The sequence below is a fragment of the Balaenoptera borealis genome (genome assembly GCF_965194805.1).
Source record: "Balaenoptera borealis genome assembly, chromosome: 7".
Classification (NCBI taxonomy): domain Eukaryota; kingdom Metazoa; phylum Chordata; class Mammalia; order Artiodactyla; family Balaenopteridae; genus Balaenoptera; species Balaenoptera borealis.
Genome location: NC_138864.1, coordinates 19,877,908 through 19,896,333, shown reverse-complemented (window position 1 = coordinate 19,896,333; position 18,426 = coordinate 19,877,908). Strand labels below are relative to the sequence as shown.

General features: G+C 38.6%; 1 protein-coding gene across 1 annotated transcript in view; it reads right to left on the bottom strand.

Moving 5' to 3' along the window:
* SLC26A3 (solute carrier family 26 member 3) overlaps positions 1–17,332 on the bottom strand; it is a 47,574-nt gene extending 30,242 nt beyond the window's left edge. The window contains exon 1 of the mRNA XM_082399932.1: positions 229–17,332. Within this exon, the coding sequence (XP_082256058.1) occupies positions 229–359 (131 nt within the window). The 5' untranslated portion in view covers positions 360–17,332. The remainder of the gene's footprint in view (positions 1–228) is intronic.
* Positions 17,333–18,426: the final 1,094 nt, after the last annotated feature.

Here is an 18,426-nt window from a genome sequence, read left to right as displayed (position 1 = left end):
TGTCCTCATCTATCAGTCCTCTGATATGGAGAGATTGTGTTGAGAGCTGAGATTGGTGTTCATTTCAGAGACTACTTTTCTAGCCCTGGCAGGAAGTAGGAGGTTTGGAAACCAAAGATAAAAAGACTTTGGAGACTGTGGGCTAGAAAGAAGAGCTTGGAAGCTTAAAAATTTCAGAGAAAGTGCTTCATTTACTCCTAATGCCAGTACCTTAAAAAAATATCTTACCGGAACCACTTTTTGAGATGATCCAGAAGTGTCTTATGATGTCTGTGTTTCTTCTTATGTTCTTCCCCAAAAGCATTTGCGGAATACACTGGCCTGGCCACGACGTACTGATTCCCGATGGGTTCGATCATTCTGCTTTCTCTGACCGTTGTGGTAAGTGGAAGACCTTTGGAACTATGTGGCAAACCCTTCTTGCCTTTAGCAGGTTAAAAATGCCTGAAACCAAACAGAGCTTGCTTCTTAAATAACTCGGAGATAATGTGATGCAATTTACAGATGAGTGAGCTCTGAACTGAATGTTACCACCTTTTGAGATCAAAAGAGGCTGGATTAAGGGACCTAGATTGTGTTTTGCGACTGTGATAATCGCTTTTTACTGCAAGGAGCTGGACACAGCTCCGTTGGGTAAGTAAGCAAGGGCTTTGATTGATTTCTTTTTAAAAGATTGCCAAAAAGCAATAGAAATTGACTCAGTTTACTAACCAGTGAGTGCATTTTTGACTTGTAAAGCGAGATCTCAAGAAAGGAATTTATTTAAAAAAATTTTTTTTCAGCAATGTTTCCAAAGTTATGGCACTGGGGGTACTGGGACAGATTAGATTTAAAGTGTATTCATTGCCCCTAACTCTAGTCAAGCCTGTTCCATTTGACCCATCAGAATTTTTGTAATATATTATAAAATGTTTTTAATTTGTGAAATTCAAGGATATTGCCCATTTAAGGTATTTTCTTATTATTTCTGGGAATTAAACAGAGTTTTATCATTTGTAGTTGAGGAAACTACTCAATTTACTTAACCTTTTTGAGCTTCACTTGTGTACTTGGAATAATAATACTCATTTCAAAGGGATGGTGAAAATTAAATGAGAATGTTTTCACAGCATCTAGCATTGCTTCAAAGCATCTAGCACACTACAAGCATTCACTAAATGGTAGTTCTTATTCTAACTATTTGCATTTTCTGCACAAAGTTGTTAATTTGTTGGTTCTTATCTCAATCCTTTTTATTACAGTTAAAAGATCAGTTTTGCAAAAGTTTTTTTATGCACATTATCTATTTAGCCCTCACAATTCTTTGAGGCAATTACTATTATTATTCTTGTCATCTTCTTACAAATGAGAAGATAATAAATAGCACATAAAATCTCCATAAAAATCTAAGAATCTTTTCCTCAGGTCATACAGCTAGTACACTGTCAAAAATGCGACTTCTGTTTTCAGACTTTGCTGTTTCTTCTACAACATGCAGCTTCTCTTTTGTCCAGTGTGAACAGAATTGAAGAACCTTCCGACTAACTGTTAGCATTTTGCCCTCTAATCTTGGTTCTGTATCATAGTTATTAATTGAATTATCTCAAACTAGATTGTACCTGGTTACATGGTGCTTTTCCAAAGCTCAAGGGATTTTTAGCATGTTTGCAGAGCTCAAGTTATAACCAGGAATCAGATGCTGGCCTCAATTTCTGACCCCACCTGATCTCTCTTTGACACCCATTTCTTTCCCCACCCCATTCCCTAGCTTCCTCCAACGTCCTTTCTATTGACCTTCTCTGACCACAGTGTGGTGTTTCTGCCCCAGCCTCTGGCTTGACCTCCAGCATTTGAGACCCCGTGAACTTTGTTATGACTGTGAGACCGCCTTTGCTATTCTTTCTGAGCCTCCTCCAACCCCAAGCTGCTTGTCCTCCTTGCTTCTCATTTCTATTCCCTCTCCCACCTCTCCACACTCAGTTCCAGGTGTTATATCCCACTAACTATATAGTACTTTCCATTATCAAAAGAACTTGTACGTGAAGGGGGGGGTTGGCTTACTCATTGCTGTGCATAGCGCGGATTTTTGTCCTTGTTTGCCAACTACCAGCCATATGGTTGGGACGTTTACACAAGATCTATCCCACGTTAGTGACTCTTGACACCTTAGGTCTCTTGCAAAGGCTGTCTTCAAGAAGAGCTTTAATCCTTGAGGTATGCAACCTAGCCAACATTATTATTATTATTAGGCCGTGCTGAGCAGCTTGCGGGATCTTATTTCCCCGGCCAGGGATTGAACCCTGGCCCCCATATCAGTGGAAGCATGGAGTCCTAACCACTGGACCGACAGGGAATTCCCCAATGTAGCCAATTTAGGATGAAGATGACTCGGGTACTGTGCATTCTATTTCTGGCAGATGCTGCCGTGGACAGAAAAAAAAAAGGTGCTGCTATTTTGTTACTTTACTCATATTTTCATCAAGTTGTTCACGGAAACTCATTAGTTCTCTTCCTTAAGAAAGATCCTGAAAGTGCTTTCTTTTCTTCCTTTTGCTGCTGTACATTTTCTCTCTGCTAAGTCGCAGTCTAATTTTTTTGGCCAGTGACAATGATGGCAGATATAACTACATTTCTCTGAAGTTTCCTTCCCTGAGGATGACCATGCCCTGGCTCTTTAGTGGGTCAAAGGCCTGAGCTCTGGCCATCCTGCCACAGCCTGGGAAATGCCACCACCTCATGCCCAAGCGCTGACTACAAGGGGAGTGCTCGAGGGCCGGCGTCAGGGTGGCTTAAGAAATCTTCCCAGAATTTAGAGCGAGAGAGCTTGAGGGCCACAATTCAAATCTTGTGGTTTTCCCCTAGCTACCATCACTGCTCCCAAAAGCTACTGCCTCATATTCCACATGTAACCAGGGACTTCCCTGGCGGCCTAGTGGTTAAGACTCCATGCTTCCAAAGCAGAGAGAACTTAAGATCCCACGTGCCATGTGGCGCAGCAAAAAAAAAAGCTTATAAAAAAAAATATTCCACATGTAACCAACCATCTGAGCCACTAAATCGACCACCCCAATGGTGCCTCTGCTGAGAAAAGCTCCAGATACTCATAAATTAATGTCATTCTCCAGTTCATCATTTCTGGGATTCTTGAGAATGACCTACTTTAGTTAGGAATTCAAAAGTGATTTTTCTTAACTTAAAAAAAAAAACAAACCTGAACATGTTACCTTTTCCCCAGAAATTCTTGGAAAACTTTTTCTTGGTTCCTAGAATCAATTCCAATTTCAAATATTACACCCTTATTAATGTACACCTTTTCATGTTCTGTTTTATCTTCATGCCTCAAATTTTTCTCTGGGTTTCTTAGGGTGTCAGTGGCTTTTGGGGGATTGAAATTCATTCTCAGGCACTTTTCCTCCTAATAATTTTTGAACTTTAAGCCTTGTTTGTGTACATTTCCAGTCTTGCTTCCTTTCCTATGATGTGTTCTTTTTAATTTTTTTGGCCTTTATTACATATAAATTACATACATAGACATATGCACATACATACGTATACCTACATATCTTGGTCCTGTGACTTAGTCATACACGTTTGTCTTTCTCTACTATTTTTTTTTTTTTTCTGAGCAGAAATTTAGTCCTGGGATTAATTTCTGAAGTTCAGTTTTTTCCATTTTAACTATTCTGATTTATTAATAACATTTTGATATTTCTAGGAATTAGGGATAGTCATGTGCATTACCCAACCCCCAACCCCCCTAAGCTCCACCCATCTGCAACCTGCAGTGCAGCACTGAGTGTCACTACCTGGCTTCCAGCTACCTGGGCACCTCCATTCTGCCTGCCCCACTCCCCTGTGAAGTGTCGATGGCCATGACCTTTGCATGTCTGGGCATTTATCCATTCAGTGTTCTAGTCTTTCAGGGGTCTGCCCCTTCCGTGGGAAACTAATTTGAACCAAGATGCTCATAAGCAATGCTAGTATTTTTCTTTAATTGGTGGTAACTTGAAACCAGGAGGGAAGCAGGTGTGCGGAATATTTCCCAGCCCCTCCCCAGTCACGGTAGATAACCTCTACCACCCTTGCACAAGGTTGGCTCTCAGTGACTCCACCCCTCTGTCAGATCTCAAAATACCCCTGTGCCAGTCGGTGGAAAACCAGAGGTAAGCCAGGCCTATTTCATGAATTGGTCCTTGGACAATGGGAAAAACAGCCGTGTCTTGATAGCTACATCTGGGGGAGAGATGGGAGAACAAGCAGAATAACGGCTCTGGGGAGCACCTTCAGAGGGACCCCACTCCGCAGCCAAAAAGAAACCAGAAATCAAGTGCACGTAGATCCACATTCTGGATGATGTCAAGCTGAATGGAAGCGGGGAGATAACGGCATCAAAATCATAGAGGGACAGAGTGGTGGTTAGGAGTCACTGGGCTGGGGATGAGTGGGAAGGATGCGGGTGAAGAGAGCTCTTGGCGGAGGCTGATCCTGATGAAGAAAGGTCAGAAGAGTCAGAGGCGGGGCAGGCTATACTTTCTAGTTAAATGTTGTGGTTCTTGTGTGCTTCAGCCACTTTGGAAACACAGTAAGGTAATTAATTAAGCTATGGTATAGATGTGAAGTTGAACCTGGTAGCTCTTTGGGAGAAATAAATGTGTCCAGTATCATTTAGAACATAAAAAGCACTCCTGTTTTCCTTCCACCCTTCAGTCATGATCCTTGGAAAGCTATGAGCATCTCACAAACCCTTCCAGATTGCTTTTGAAGTCAGAGTCTTCCCCTGAAGAGGGGATGCGCTGACATAGAAGGCAATTAAAGGTGGTGGGACTGGAATTAGAATCCTGAGGGTGTGGGGCAGTATCTCCAAAGAGTCCCAAAGATTTTTTTTTTTTTTTTTTTTTGCCACAATAATATGGATAATTCACACAGCTCTAGTTCAGTGTCCATAGTGGGCAAGAACATAACAGGTATTTTGTATTGCTTATTCAAGAAATCTGTGTATGTGACACAGATTTATAGTGGTCTTATCTTCTAGGAACTTAACTCAGTTTTATCTTAATCTTAGTTCAGGCACTATAGTTATTATCGACAATTCTTTTTATTGGCAATTATCATTCTTGACCATCTGCTGAAAAACTCAGTCAAACCTAACTGAGTTGGGAAGTGCAACAGAAAAGATTGGGAATTGGGCAGCTAAGTAGACCTGCCTTCACATCCTTGCTTTGCTATTGCTTCACTGTGTTGCTATGGGCAAGTGCTCCAAGCCTTAGTTTTTCTCATGGTGAAAGGGGATGTCATTACCTCCCTGGTAGGACTGTTGTCCAGACTGAAAGTGAGGTATGTAAGGAGAGACTTCTTAGCTTTAATTGCACAGATAATAGTTTCAGGATGGAGTTTAATAACTGAGTAGACCTTACATGACAGTCAGCTGGAACCTGTCTGAAAATGCTAGTGCCACCATCTTTTCTATAATTTTGTGTTTATTCTGGACTTCTCCAGAATTCGAGCTTTTCCATTCCCACCCATTTATTTTAACATGATGTTAAAGCATCTCCTATCTAAGCTTCTTAGCATGGTATACAAGGCCCCGCATATCTTGGCTCTGGCCTACCTCAAGACTCTTCACTCCTCCTTCATAATTACAGCAGTTTTTTAACAAACCATGATATTTAACACCCCCTCCCCCCATTCCTTTACATGCATTGTTTTCTTTATCTGTGTTCTCCTCCAACACCTGGTAAATTCCAATTCATCCTTAAAAATACTCAGCTGTCCCTGACCATTGATTTGTTCCTTTGTTCCTTCAACAAGCATTTATCGTCCTATTGTTTGTTAGGAACCCTGTTCCTAACGTAACTGTATAAGATAAGACAATGCTGTAAAGCCTTCATGGCATCCCCTAAAAAGAGTTAATCATTTCCTTATTGTACACACGTGGTGTGTATTTCTCTCCCATAGTGTACTGTATTGTCATTATTTGTTGATAAGTTTCTCTTTCCAATAAGACTCAGTTCCTCAAGGACAAGGTCTAAATCTTAATCATTTTTTCCCTTTTGCATAGTACCTGTACCATAGTAATTACTCAGAAAGGTTTGTTGAAATAAACTGAACTATAAGCAAAAGATATAGAAACTATGTAGTCCTAAATTCCAGTTTACTTGCATAGAAGGAGTGCCCAAAACGATTGGTACAGATAACAAATTGTAAGCAGAAGGGATGTGAGTGTGGGTTGGCGTTGAGAAAGATTTCATCAAGGGACTGTGGGTCTTGAGTTAGACCTTAAAGAACAGGTAAGTTTGAAAGAGATGATGAGAAAGCAGTGGGGGATGAACACATCATGTTCAAAGGCTAGCAGCCAAATACTGAAACAGAAGATTTTGTTGGCCAAAAGGCTGAACTGCTAGAGAAATGTTAAGGTGTGCCATAGGAAGGAATCTCAGACCCACAAGGCTCTCAAAAGAATAAAGAGAATCCCTTGACTTTCTCTAAGGCTTTGCATCTTTCTAAGCACTTTCACTTTTCTCTCTTGAGTGTTATCCTGTGAAGTAGGCAGAGAAGGTAGGCGTTATTATCACCAATTTACAGACCAGGAAATTGAGGTCAGAAAAGATATAAGACTTCCCAAGTCTCACAGCTAGCAAGTGACAGGGCCAGGACAAGAAGTCAGGTCTTGTAAATGATTCTCTCCAATCCACACTCTTCTCTGCATTTTGATGTGGGGATGCCCATGAGCCGTGATCCCCAAGAGAGACAAGACAAGAGAACAGAACTCCAGACGAGGTACCTACAGTGCTCTTGCCCTTGTGCAGAAGAGCCCCTCCCGCCAGGCTCCTGCTCTCAACATCACATACACAAAATGTGAGCCTGGATAGCCTGGAGTTCAATCTCACTGAAGTGAACTGGTTTATTCTCCCCTTTGTTACTCAACAAAGTGAAACAGAGGCTAGAGGAAGGCTCTTTTCTCCTTGTTTGGAGAACCAAGGACCTCCATCATGGAGAGAAGCTGGACCAAGCTATTACTCATTTATTCTAGTAATTAAAAAACATCCATTCTCATTTTGTGAACTGTTTTGTTCCTTAGTGAAGTATAAGCTATTTAGTAGCTATTGAGACATTTGTTCATTTATTTATATACCTATTCATTCATTTATCCAGGTGGAGGAGGCAAGGTGTGTGTTAACCCACTGTAAACTATTTAATACTTTTGTCTGAAATCAAATAGTTGCTTCCTCATTTCTTAGTACGAATGATCTTTATGTGGCCAACTTTCACTACACTGTTTCTCTGAATGACACATTTTCTTTGGAAAAGAGAACTATCTAATCCAAAGATTTAATAAGTTGTTTTTCACACTCACGTTTAAAGAATATTGTGTAATCTTTTTTTTTTTTGGCCGCACTGCATGGCATCTGGGATCTTAGTTCCCCTACCAGGGATCAAACCCGTGTCCCTTGCAGTGGAAGAACAGAGTCCTAACCACTGGACTGCCAGGGAATTCCCTGTAATCTTCTTCTGACACTTTAAAGAATGAAATAAATTTTCCTGTTAGGACTGGTAATCCATAGGAAAAGTACTCCTGCTGGTATGATATTACTCATGGCATGTGACATTCTGCTACTTTCCAGTGACAACTTTTTTCTCTTTCTTTTTTACTGTCTGTCCTACTTGTTTCTCTTCCCTTTTCTCTCCCGGCCACCCTGCCCCGCTTTCCCTTCTTGGACTTTCTGGAGTGTCTGGCAGTTAAATCCCTCACTTTTGGACCAAAAGTCTTTTCTCAATACCTTCTAACAGATCATTCTATCTCCTGGAAAAAAACCTTTCCTAAAATCTTGCTTTATTTGCCAAACTTCAGAACAGATGGTCTACTAATAAAGTCAGGTTTGAGTGCAGAATTAAAGGAATATGTGAATAATGAATGCAAAAAAACCCTGCTATCAACGAAAAGGCTATTTAAGCCCTAACAGTGCATACAAACATTTACTTGGTCATGTCAAAATCTACTCAGGTATTTACATCACATTGCTAGGGCTCCAGACTAACATTTTTAGCCTACTGTTAGTGGTATCATTCAAAATTTCCTGCTCATGGAATAAACTCAAGAATGCAACCCTAACTTTTGAATAGGCTTTGATCAAAAAACATAACATTTGCAAGAGAAAACCAGTTTGAGTAAAACGATCATATATTTGTTTCCTACCTGATACACACTCATTGAGGTCCTTCAGCGATGGTGGAAAATAGCCCAGTTCTAAGAGGCAGTGTCCATCCACTTAGGTCTGCACGCATCCATATGTATAGAGATGTCTATATATAGGTTATGTAAGGTAGTGGGGAAATCACCTTTCTGTCAGCTTTAATAATTAACTTTCATTAACTTTTACAACAATGGAAAGACTCCAGTGTGGTCTTGACCTTTGAGACTCTGATCAGCAGATGGGATGATGGCAACAGCTTCCTCAAGTTCCTTGTGAGATTATACCTCTCATTGCACTTGTATGTGTGTGTGTGGATTTCATTGGTCTGCAGAGATTTGCACAGCCTATGTGTATACAGAAGTAAAAAAAAAAAAATTTCAGCAAGGGTTATCTTCCTGACATTTTACCTACTAGTTTAGATGGGAGTTGAGAGGTGTTACTTCTTGGCTGGATCACTCCAAAGAACGCTCATGAGATGCAAAAGAGCAGTGCACAGGCTAACTCATGGTGTGATAAAGGCCCTTCTTAGGAAGCTCTCCTAACTCCAGGCCACAGGCCTCTGTTTTCCCTCTAATTTCTGCCCTGACCACCGCTCCTGCTAAGGGCAGCAAACCCTACGTTGTTAACTCCAATGAGTATTTTGAATCCTCATCTTACTTAACCTCTCAGCGTTTGACTGTGCTGACTACTCGTCCTGGAAAACCTCTCTTTTTAAAATGTTAATTTTTTAAAATCACAGCTCTCCCCATTTTCACCTCATGCTTCTTTGCCAACTCCTCCTCTATCCAACTCTTTCTTTTTTAAGGCATTCCCCTCTGTCCTGGACTCCCTTCTCTTCTTGCTACCAGCTTCAGTCCTTGGACTCTTTATTCAATAGAAACTGATGAGGCCAGAGGAGAAATTCAGGCAAGGCTTTACTGGGGCCCCTGCTGCAGCAGCATGTGGGAGCAAAAACAAGTAACAGGTTCCTTTGCTCACTCCCTGAGGAGGACGGGCTGGCTCCTTAAATGGGACGAGGATAGGGGTGAGTTGGTGAGTCTGGGTCGGACCGGAGGGGTGGCTTGGGTGGTCTGCCCATCCCCTTTGGGGTGCTGTGTGCAGGGATCATGCGCAGTACCCTGCTTTTATTCCCGGCACCTCAGAAGTGGCAGTTGGCTTGTGGCCTTTTTGTATCTTACTGTTCATAATTTGCCCCATCTGCGTGTGCATGCAGTTATTTTTAGTCCCTTATAGTTTGTATTCTGTTGCTGGAGGAGACGTTTGTCTGGGTGCAAATGCAAGCACTCTGGTAGATACGGGTTCCAGGTCCCAGCCTATCTTATTCTCTCTCTTTATCTTCTTACTCTAAGAGTCCCGTGGCTCCCAGGGACTTTCAGATTTCTAAGTCCAGCCCTCCAGATCCACATATTTAACTGTGTACCCAATATCTCTGCTTAGAGGCCCCACAGGCCTCTCAAACTTGACACGTCCGGATCTGAACTCTTGACCTTTCCTCCCAAATCTGCTTCATCTCTAATTTTCCCCATTCTAGTAAAGAACCCCACCACCCAAGTCATGTCAGAAATCTGAGAGTCATTTTGCCACTGTCTCTTACAAACAATCGCCCCACCCCCAGCCAATGCTTCATCACCAAGTCCTGCTGAATCTACCTCCAAAATATATCGCAAATTTTCATCGCACTTTTGCCTCCCTAGCCTAAGTCACCACCATCTCCCGCAAGAGCCTCTTGCTGCACTTCTCGCTTCCTCTCTTAGCCCTCCCAGTCTCTTTACCGCCCAATAGTTAGAGTGATCTTTTCATGCTGGGACTCTTCAGGGAACTAATGATGGTACTTAGGATAAAAGACCTCCAAAGTCTTGCATGATAACCTCTTGCCCAACTCTCCAACCTCATCTGGCTCTGCTTTGCCTATTGTTTTCTTCCTTCCAACCATAGTGGCGTCTTTAGAGCCCTGAATTTGCCCGCCCCTTCCAGGCGTAGTTTCCTCTGCTTTAATGCTCTCTTCCCTCCCTTTCTGTCTGGCTGTTCAATATCACTTCCTCAGAGAGAAGCACTTTGACTCCCAAATCTAAGTGAATTCCTCTTGTGGTATTTCTCTCATAGCCTCCTGTACTCTCCTAAAGTATCATCATAATTAAAAAATAAACAATTATTTTTGCAAGTACTTGTTTAATGTTTGGCCCCCTCGTTCGAATAAAAGCTCCATACAGGCAGTGACCTTGACTGTCTTATTCACTACTCTGTCCCCAGTACCTAGAATGAATCTACCACAGAACTGGTTGAATGACGGTTAAATGAGTGAATTATATTTGGTACAACAAAATTCCAAAAGAATTAGGACAAGTCACTAGAGTTTATTCTAAATTAATCTAACCTGTATTTTTAAATTTGGCTCAAACATGTACTAACTGTGTAACTGAATTAGTTGTGTCATCATTTAAAGTACATAATACTGCTTTTTAAAAGAAAAATGTACAGTGTACAAACTACTATATATGAAATAAATAAGCTACAATATATTGTACAATACATATATTTTACAATACAGGGAATATAGCCAATATTTTATAGCTATATGTGGAATACAGCCTTTAAAAATTGTGAATTACTAAGTTGTACACCTGAAACATATAATATTGTACATCAATTATACCTCAATAAAGAAAAGTACAGCATTTATTCAGACCTACTGTGCATTGATCAAATTGTGTTTTTAGGTTTGTTGTTGAGAGAACTGGAAAACGTTGCATATAAAGATAGAATTTCAGAACCATTGATCAGATGAAAAATTATTTATTTTAGAACAAATAAGAGAGTTTTGAAAGGTTTATGGATACAAGCTGAACAAAGACAAATCAAAAGCATTCCTATATACTAACAATAACCAAATTTAAAAATGTAATAGAAAGATACCATTGGTAATAGCAACAAAAGATACAGAGATAAGTAGGAATAAATTGTTTTTTTGAATTTTATTTTATTTATTTTTTATACAGCAGGTTCTTACTAGTTATCCGTTTTATACATATTAGTGTATATATGTCAATCCCAATCTCCCAATTCATCCCACCACCACCACCACCCTGCCACTTTCCCCCCTTGGTGTCCATACATTTGTTCTCTACATCTGTGTCTCAATTTCTGCCCTGCAATCCAGTTCATCTGTACCATTTTTCTAGGTTCCACATACATGCGTTAATGTACGATATTTGTTTTTCTCTTTCTGACTTACTTCACTCTGTATGACAGTCTCTAGATCCATCCACGTCTCTACAGATGACCCAATTTCGTTCCTTTTTATGGCTGAGTAATATTCCATTGTATATATGTACCACATCTTCTTTATCCATTCGTCTGTCGATGGGCATTTAGGCTGCTTCTATGACCTGGCTATTGTAAATAGTGCTGCAATGAACATTGGGATGCATGTATCTTTTTGAATTATGGTTTGCTCTGGGTATATGTCCAGTAGTGGGATTGCTGGGTCATATGGTAATTCTATTTTTAGTTTTTTAAGGAACCTCCATACTGTTCTCCATAGTGGCTGTATCCATTTACATTCCCACCAACAGTGCAAGAGGGTTCCCTTTTCTCCACACCCTCTCCAGCATTTGTTGTTTGTAGATTTTCTGATGATGCCCATTCTAACTGGTGTGAGGTGATACCTCATTGTAGTTTTGATTTGCATTTCTCTAATAATTAGTGATGTTGAGCAGCTTTTCATGTGCTTCTTGGCCATCTGTATGTCTTCTTTGGAGAAATGTCTATTTAGGTCTTCTGGCCATTTTTGGATTGGGTTGTTTGTATTTTTAATATTGAGCTGCATGAGCTGTTTATATATTTTGAAGATTAATCCTTTGTCTGTTGATTTGTTTGCAAATATTTTCTCCCATTCTGAGTGTCGTCTTTTTGTCTTCTTTGTAGTTTCCTTTGCTTTGCAAAAGCTTTTAAGTTTCATTGGGTCCCATTTGTTTATTTTTGTTTTTATTTCCATTACTCTAGGAGGTGGATCAAAAAAGATCTTGCTGTGATTTATGTCAAAGAATGTTCTTCCTATGTTTTCCTCTAAGAGTTTTATAGTGTCTGGTCTTACATTTAGGTCTTTAATCCATTTTGAGTTTATTTTTGTGTATGGTGTTTGGAAGTGTTCTAATTTCATTCTTTCACATGTAGCTGTCCAGTTTTCCGAGCACCACTTATTGAAGAGACTGTCTTTTCCCCATTGTATATCCTTGCCTCCTTTGTCATAGATTAGTTGACCATAGGTGCGTGGGTTTATCTCTGGGCTTTCTGTCTTGTTCCATTGATCTATGTTTCTGTTTTTGTGCCAGTATCATATTGTCTTGATTACTGTAGCTTTGTAGTATAGTCGGAAGTCAGGGAGTCTGATTCCTCCAGCTCCATTTTTTACCCGCAAGACTGCTTTGGCTATTCAGGGTCTTTTGTGTCTCCATACAAATTAAAAAATTGTTTGTTCTCGTTCTGTAAAAAATGCCATTGGTAATTTGATAGGGATTACATTGAATATGTAGATTGCTTTGGGTAGTATAGTCATTTTCACAATATTGATTCTTCCAATCCAAGAACATGGTATATCTCTCTATCTGCTTGTGTCATCTTTGATTTCTTCATCAGTGTCTTATAGTTTTCTGCATACAGGTCTTTTACCTCCTTAGGTAGGTTTATTCCTAGGTATTTTATTCTGTTTGTTGCAATGGTGAATGGGATTGTTTCCTTAATTTTTCTTTCTGATCCTTCATTGTTAGTGTATAGGAATGCAAGAGATTTCTGTGTATTAACTTTGTGTCCTGCAACTTTACCAAGTTCATTGACTAGCTCTAGTAGTTTTCTGGTGGCATCTTTAGGATTCTCTATGTATAGTATCATGTCATCTGCAAACAGTGACAGTTTTACTTCTTCTTTTCTGATTTGGATTCCTTTTATTTCTTTTTCTTCTCTGATTGCCATGGATAGGACTTCCAAAACTATGTTGAATAATAGTGGTGAGGGTGGGCACCCTCGTCTTGTTCCTGATCTTAGAGGAAATGCTTTCAGTTTTTCACCATTGAGAATGATGTTTGCTGTGGGTTTGTCCTATATGGCCTTTATTATGTTGAGGTAGGTTCCCTGTATGCCCACTTTCTGGAGAATTTTTATCATAAATGGGTGTTGACCTAGAGGGGTGGGATAGGGAGGGTGGGAGGGAGGGAGATGCAAGAGGGAAGAGATATGGGAACATATGTATATGTATAACTGATTCATTTTGTTATAAAGCAGAAACTAACACACCATTGTAAAGCAATTATACTCCAATAAAGATGTTAAAAAATAAATTAATTAATTAAATAAATAAATGGGTGTTGAATTTTGTCAAAAGCTTTTTCTGCATCTGTTGAGATGATCATATGGATTTTATTCTTCAATTTCTTAATATGGTGTATCACATTGATTGATTTGCATATATTGAAGAATCCTTGCATCCCTGGGATAAATCCCACTTGATCATGGTGTATGATTCTTTTAATGTGTTGTTGGATTTTGTTTGCTAGTATTTTGTTGAGGATTTTTGCATCTATATTCATCAGTGATATTGGTCTGTAATTTCCTTTTTTTGTAGTATCTTTGTCTGGTTTTGGTATCAGGGTGATGGTGGCCTCATAGAATGAGTTTGGGAGTGTTCCTTCCCCTGCAATTTTTTGGAAGAGTTTGAGAAGGATGGGTGTTAGCTCTTCTCTAAATGTTTGATAGAATTCACCTGTGAAGCCATCTGGTCCTGGACTTTTGTTTGTTGGAAGATTTTTAATCACATTTTCAATTTCATTACTTGTGATTGGTCTGTTCATATTTTCTATTTCTTCCTGGTTCAGTGTTGGAAGGTTATACCTTTCTAAGAATTTGTCCATTTCTTCCAGGTTGTCCATTTTATTGGCATAGAGTTGCTTGTAGTAGTCTCTTAGGATGCTTTGTATTTCTGTGGTGTCTGTTATAACTTCTCCTTTTTCATTTCTAATTTTATTGATTTGAGTCCTCTCCCTCTTTTTCTTGATGAGTCTGGCTAATGGTTTATCAATTTTGTTTATCTTCTCAAAGAACCAGCTTTTATTTTTATTGATCTTTGCTATTGTTTTCTTTGTTTGTATTTCATTTATTTCTGCTCTGGTCTTTATGATTTCTTTCCTTCTGCTAACTTTGGGTTTTCTTTGTTCTTCTTGCTTTAGTTCCTTTAAGTGTAAGGTTAGATGGTTTATTTGAGATTTTTCTTGTTTCTTGACATAGGCTTGTATTGTTATAAACTTCCCTCTTAGAACTGCTTTTGCTGCATCCCATAGGTTTGGATCATCATGTTTTCGTTGTAATTTGTCTCTAGGTATTTTTTGATTTCCTCTTTGATTTCTTCAGTAATCTCTTGGTTATTTAGTAGTATATTGTTTAGCCTCCATATGTTTGTGTTTTTTATGTTTTTTTCCCCTGTAATTGATTCCTAATCTCATAGTGCTGTGGTCAGAAAAGATTCTTGTATGATTTCAATTTTCTTAAATTTACTGAGGCTTGATTTGTGACCCAAGATGTGATCTATCCTGGAGAATGTTCCATGTGCACTTGAGAAGAAAGTGTAATCTGCTGTTTTTGGATGGAATGTCCTATAAATATCAATTGAATTTATCTGGTCTATTGTGTCATTGAAAGCTTGCGTTTCCTTGTGCATTTTCTCTCTGGATGATCTGTCCATTGGTGTAAGTGAGGTGTTAAAGTCCCCCACTATTATTGTGTTACTGTTGATTTCCTCTTTTATAGCTGTTAGCAGTTGCCTTATGTATTGAGGTGCTCCTATGTTGGGTGCATATATATTTATAATTGTTATATCTTCTTGGATTGATCCCTTGATCATTATGTAGTGTCCTTCCTTGTCTCTTGTAACATTCTCTATTTTAAAGTCTATTTTATCTGATATGAGTATTGCTACTCCAGCTTTCTTTTGATTTCCATTTGCCTGGAATATCTATTTCCATCCCCTCACTTTCAGTCTGTATGTGTCCCTAGGTCTGAAGTGTGTCTCTTGTAGACAGCATATATATGGGTCTTGTTTTTGTATACATTCAGCAAGCTTGTGTCTTTTGGTTGGAGCATTTAATACATTCACATTTAAGGTAATTATTGATATGTATGTTCCTATGACCATTTTCTTAATTGTTTTGGGTTTGATTTTGTAGGTCCTTTTCTTCTCTTGTGTTTCCCACTTATAGAAGTTCCTTTAGCATTTGTTGTAGAGCTGGTTTAGTGATGCTGAATTCTCTTAGCTTTTGCTTGTCTGTAAAGCTCTTGATTTCTCTGTCGAATCTGAATGAGATCCTTGCTGGGTAGAGTAATCTTGGCTATGGGTTCTTCCCTTTCATCACTTTAAATATATCATGCCACTCCCTTCTGGCTTGTAGAGTTTCTGCTGAGAAATCAGCTGTTAACCTTATGGGAGTTCCCTTTTATATTATTTGTTGTTTTTCCCTTGTTGCTTTCAATAATTTTCTTTGTCTTTAATTTTTGTCAATTTGATTACTATGTGTCTTGGCATGTTTCTCCCTGGGTTTATCCTGCTGGTACTCTCTGCGCTTCCTGCACTTGGGTGGCTATTTCCTTTCCCATGTTAGAGAAGTTTTCAACTATAATCTCTTCAAATATTTTCTTGGGTCCTTTCTCTCTCTCTTCTCCTTCTGGAACCCATATAATGTGAATGTTGTTGTGTTTAATGTTGTCCCAGAGGTCTCTTAGGCTGTCTTCATTTCTTTTAATTCTTTTTTCTTTATTCTGTTCTGTGGCAGTGAATTCCACCATTCTGTCTTCCAGGTCACTTATCCGTTCTTCTGCCTCAGTTATTCTGCTATTGATTCCTTCTAGTGTAGTTTTCATTTCAGTTATTGTATTGTTCATCTGTGTTTGTTTGTTCTTTAATTCTTCTAGGTCTTTGTTAAACGTTTCTTGCATCTTCTCGATCTTTGCCTCCATTCTTTTTCCGAGGTCCCTGATCATCTTCACCATGATTATTCTGAATTCTTTTTCTGGAAGGTTGCCTATCTCCACTTCATTTAGTTGTTTTTCTGGGGTTTTATCTTTTTCATTCATCCAGTACAAAGTCCTCTGCCTTTTCATTTTGTCTGTCTTTCTGTGAATGTGGTTTTTGCTTCCACAGGCTGCAAAATTGTAGTTCTTCTTGCTTCTGCTGTCTGCCCTCTGCTAGTGTTGGAGGGTGTCCTGCAGAGGCGGGGGGTGGCTGTGGCTCACCGTGGGGACAAGGTCACTAGGAATAAAATTTAATCTAAAGACATATAAGAACTTTATGGAGAAAACGGCAAAACATCATTAGGGGATGGAAAGGAAACCTGAGAAAAATATGAAGCCATATATCTTCATGGATGTGAGGACTCAGTGTCATGCAGATGTTTTCCCCAAATTAATGTATTACATTAAATGCTACTGCAACAAAAATCTTAAAGTTTTTTTTTTTGTATAGGACTGGAAATACTTGTCATAAATAATACATGTATGGAAATAGTTGTGTGGAAGCACAAAGAACCAAGAAAGTCAAGACAATTTTGAAGAAGGAAAAGTGGGGAGACATACTCTGCCAGATGTAAAGCCTTATTACAAAATTTTAGTACTTATGACAGTGCTCTATTTGTGCTATGGGAGACAAATATACCAATGGAACAGAACAGAAGGCCGAGAAACATATTGAAATTTGAGATATGATTGATGTTGCATTACAGCTGTGAAAGGATGGACTATTCAATAACTGGTACTGAGAGAACTGGTGATCCACACGGAACAAATCAAACAGATCCAATTTCACACCATACACACACAAAAATTTTCAAGTTGACTAAAGATCTCAATGTAAAAAGCAAAATTTTTAAACTTTTAGAAGACAAAGTAATACCATTATAACCTTAGGCTAACAGTATTTCTTAAACAAGTCACAAAAAATGTGCTCATCATAAAGAAAAAGATTGATAAATCCTACTCCATTAAAATTAAAACGTGAAATACACTTATAACAATAGTGAAGACAAGCTCCAAACTAGATATTTGCTCCAATTAAGTCTTAAAGGATTAATGTCCAGAGTATATAAAGAACTCCTACAAGTCAATAAGACAAAAGGCAAAAACTCAATACAAACTGTCAACTTACAGAAAACTTGAAGTGCCAACTAATATCTGAAAAGATGTTCACTAGTAATTTCATTAGTAATTTCACTAGTAATCAGACTATTTTTTTATGCAATCACATTTTTAATAACAAAGATACTGTTTTTAACATGGTCACATATACTTGGCTAAGTCCAGATCTTAAAAAACAAAAGTATCTAGCCCAACAGTACAACCATACAGCTTTGTACAGAACATTCCATAAATCAACAGAAAACACATTTGAGCACAAAAATAAAAAATATTCAAAGAGAATCTATAAGCAGCATTTTATTTCTGCAAAACCGACATATAGTACTGATTAAATATCTACAAGTGTTTTTACTTTACAAAAATACGTATATTCTTAATAGACTAAGTCATTAACAATGACCTGGTGAACTTTCACTTCAATCTGAATGATTTATAAGCTAAGTCTTACAACCACAAAAAGGTTTTTATTTGTATTAAGATGCTACCACTTTTGACCAAGAAAAAAAAAGCTTAAAATATTTTATATATCAAAGGAAAATTAGCAACATAACTGTACAATATAGTCTATGATGGTTTTATTTAATGTGAGGGCTACTCTATTAAAAACTGGTGCTTGCTGTTGTGTTGCCAGATGCAGGAATGCAGCAGAACGCTGGAGCTTCTCCCACAAGCTCTTGTTGACCACAGCTTCATAAGGACACTTGGGCCCCCATCCCCATTCAAAAAAATACAGCAAAAGAAAACCGACCCCAAACAATGTTAGGCTGATCCCATTCCATTTCTAATGTGCAGAACTCCGACTCTGCTGGACTGATGTGAAGTCCACGGATACATAATCTATTCACTATCTCTGCATTGCCCGGAAATATTTAATCTTCCGTTTGTACTAGGTAAGTTTCTTATTCCATGAAACTCTGAAAGATGGAAGAAAACTGGACCCAGTATTTAATATGTTTCACTTGATTCTAGATTTAAAGATCATTAAAATTAAAAAGCATTTCTGAATAATGACTCAAGTTTTGAATCCTAGAAAAAGGGGCATAACAAGTATTCAGACACATTCTAATGAGCATTTAAAATTATT